This window comes from Belonocnema kinseyi, chromosome 4 (genome assembly GCF_010883055.1).
Source record: "Belonocnema kinseyi isolate 2016_QV_RU_SX_M_011 chromosome 4, B_treatae_v1, whole genome shotgun sequence".
NCBI lineage: Eukaryota > Metazoa > Arthropoda > Insecta > Hymenoptera > Cynipidae > Belonocnema > Belonocnema kinseyi.
The window spans coordinates 11,462,479-11,465,699 of record NC_046660.1 but is presented as its reverse complement, the minus strand read 5'-3'; the positions used below and the strand labels follow the sequence as shown (position 1 = coordinate 11,465,699).

Genomic DNA, 3,221 nt, shown 5'->3' with positions numbered 1-3,221 from the left:
GCAGGGATTTTTTTTCAATCGAATTTTATTTCTGGGTCCAAATGAAGAATTTTCGAAAAGAATTAAAATTTTTTATTTTAACAAAGATTTTTCAATTTTTAAACAATTCTTAGCTGGAATTGGAATTTATCAAGGAGAATAACAATTCTGAATGGAAAATCAATTTTTTAAAGCAGAATTATAATTTTGAATTAGAACAGGGGATTTTACAAAAAAAAATTATTATTACTTGTTGAACTGGAGAATTTTCGAAAAGAATTACAATTCTTGATTGAACAAAGATTTTTCAATTTTTAACCAATTCTTAGCTGGAATTGGAATTTATCAAGGAAAATAACAATTCTGAATGGAAAATTGATTTTTTAAAGCAGAATTATTATTCGGAATTGAAACGAGTTTTGTTAAACAAAATTTTAATTATGAATTAGAACAGGGGATTTTACAAAAAAAAATTATTATTACTTGTTGAACTGGAGAATTTTCGAAAAGAATTAAAATTCTTGATTTGAACAAGGATTTTTCAATTTCTAACCAATTCTTAGCTGGAATTCGAATGTATCAAGGAGACTAAGAATTATTCTGAATTGAAACGAGTTTTTTTTTAAATTTTAATTGTGAATTAGAACAGGGGATTTTACAAAAAAATTTATTATTATTTGTTGAACTGGAGAATTTTCGAAAAGAATTAAAATTTCGGATGTAAACTGAGTAATTTTCCATTTTTAACCAATTCTTAGCTAAAAATAGAATTTAAATTTACTTTAAAATTCATTTCAATTTTCAAAAAATGACCTTTAATTTTTATAAATTTCATTTTGTAAATTTCGATTTATAAATTCCTGTAAAATTCCTCCAAAGTCATTCAAATTTTACGAAAATAAATATAATATTTTTTTATTTAAAAACTTGTTTCTAATTAATTTAAATTTTTTTGATATAAGTATAAGTTTATTATTTGAAAAAATGTGTTGCACTATTGACACTATTTTTTGATTTGAACAAAGCAAAACAAAAAATAAATAATTTTGTCAACAGATAAGACTGGCGAGTGGCATAAACGACGACGTGGATGAGGATCCAACTGGAAACAAGGCGTTGTGGGATCGGGGACTGCTGAATGGTGCAAGTCAAAAAGCGGACACGGTGGCCAGTTTCCATGTCGGGGAAATCGTAATGTCCCTGCAGAAAGCGACTCTGATTCCTGGTGGATCGGAGAGTTTGGTCTACACAACCTTGAGTGGAACAGTCGGAGTTCTCGTGCCATTCACCAGTCACGAGGATCACGAATTCTTCCAGACGCTGGAGATGCACATGCGCTCGGAGCATCCGCCACTTTGCGGCCGGGACCATCTCTCCTTCCGGTCGTATCACTACCCGGTCAAGAATGTCATTGACGGCGATCTCTGCGAACAATTTAACTCGATCGAGGCCGTAACCCAGAAGAGCATTGCTCGCGATTTGGACAAAACTTCGTCGGAAGTTTCAAAAAGGCTGGAAGACGTGCGCACCCGCTACGCCTTTTAAGGATCGCACAGTGGGTGAGGAGCATCATTTTTTTTTTCATTTTTTTTTTTTTTTTTTTCGAAAGGGCCTTTAAAGTTTCTCTTCTGAATGATAGTTAGTGTCGCTGGAAAAGTTACGGATTTAAAAAAGAAAATATTGTGTAGCAAATTAATTTGTTATAAAGCACTTTACTGATTTTCTTTTTCTTCTTCAGCTGCAAATTTTTAACTTTGTCATCAGGATAATTTTTTTTAATTTTTTTTATTTCTAGTATTCTTTGTTAGTTAATACTGACATGTAGGAGAACAAAATTTTAGGACCTGAAGCCATTCGAAAAAGAAAATCGTTATACTTACGATTGAGAAAATTGGAAAAGCGACGTGTAAGTGTGCAGTATTTCGTATCTTCTGATAATTTTTGTCTTTGTAAATAAGTTTCTTAATTTAAATAATTGTATTCACTGGTATCGAGTACTAAAGTTTCCAGTAGAGATGTTTTTTTTTATTGTATCGTGAAGTGATACAGTGAATTTTGAAAGCATGTAATTTTGAATGATTGTCGACTAGAAATTAGGAATCTTGTATTTATTGCTAAGACGCGAACAAGGAATAAATTCGAAACTTTTTAAGATTGCATTTGAAAATTTATACTTTATTCTTTCCAATTTACAAGAATGACAAGTCGTTCCCTTTTTTTTGGGGCTTTTTTTTTCTTTGAGTTAGAAAAATACTTTAGAACATACAATTTTTAGAAAATCCTACCAATTCGGTAAAAAAATCTTTTAAATCCTCTAGGTTTTCTTTTGACAATTCTGGAAATCTCTTGAAGTCTTTTTAAATATTGTGTTAAAATAATTTTCCAAAATGAAATATTTTCGATTTTTCTAGGAATATTGAGAAAATGTTTGTATTTTTTTTGGAGCCTTTTACAATTCTTAAAAAGCTTCTAAATTTTTTGTATGAAATCTGAAAAAATCTTAATAATAAGTGATCAATTGTTATTTATGAATTCAAATTTGAAGGCAATTTTGTTTTATTTCGCAGGATTTTCTAGAAGTTGTAGGACAAATTCAATTAATTTGAAAATATATTCCAAATTAGGAACTTTTAAGTTAAAATTTTTTTAAAATTTTTAATGTTTCTTGCCTAATATAACTTAATAATATAATTTTGGTTTTTTTTAAGTTTATTAATTGAATCTTTAATTTAGAGTATTAAAAATGTTAACGTGGATTTTTATTTTTGGTACCTAATCTAAATTTTTGAACTGTATAAATTTATGAATATTCAAAATTCTGAATTTTGCAATTTGTCTGCATTTCATTTAAAATTTCAATTTTAAAAGTTTAAAATTTAAGCCTTCCACTTAGAATGCTTTAATTTGTTGCTTATTTTTATTATTTTAAAAGAGAAATGTTTAGAATAAAGTTCGATTTTCGAATTTTTATTTACCGAGAAAAATATTTGCGAGCCGGGAAATTACCGGGAATTTTTTTCTTCTATTAAAACGTTCACTCTGGGTTGAGAATCGCAACTCTTGGTTGGAAATTAATCTCTTTTGATTAAAAAGTATTTTTTTTCTTATTTAGAATTAATTTTTTGAACTAAAAATGTAAGTGTTCAATTTTTTGTCAAAAATTCATATTTTTCGATAGAAATTTAATCTTCTTGGTGCAAAATTATACCATTTCGTTGAAAAGTTACTTTGATTTTATTGAA

At 28.2% G+C, this 3,221-nt stretch overlaps 1 protein-coding gene across 2 annotated transcripts in view; it reads left to right on the top strand.

Annotated features, from left to right (window-relative positions):
* The window catches only part of LOC117171498 (splicing factor 3B subunit 3-like), a 37,947-nt gene that overhangs the window by 13,418 nt on the left and 21,308 nt on the right, over nt 1-3,221 (top strand). Inside the window, exons 3-4 of one of the 2 annotated variants that reach the window (XM_033358862.1) lie at nt 1,036-1,538; nt 1,775-2,138. In XM_033358862.1, the coding sequence (XP_033214753.1) occupies nt 1,036-1,524 (489 nt within the window). In that variant the 3' untranslated portion in view covers nt 1,525-1,538; nt 1,775-2,138. Of the gene's footprint in view, nt 1-1,035; nt 1,539-1,774; nt 2,139-3,221 lie in introns of those variants that run through there. The other variant, XM_033358863.1, reaches the window with a different exon arrangement.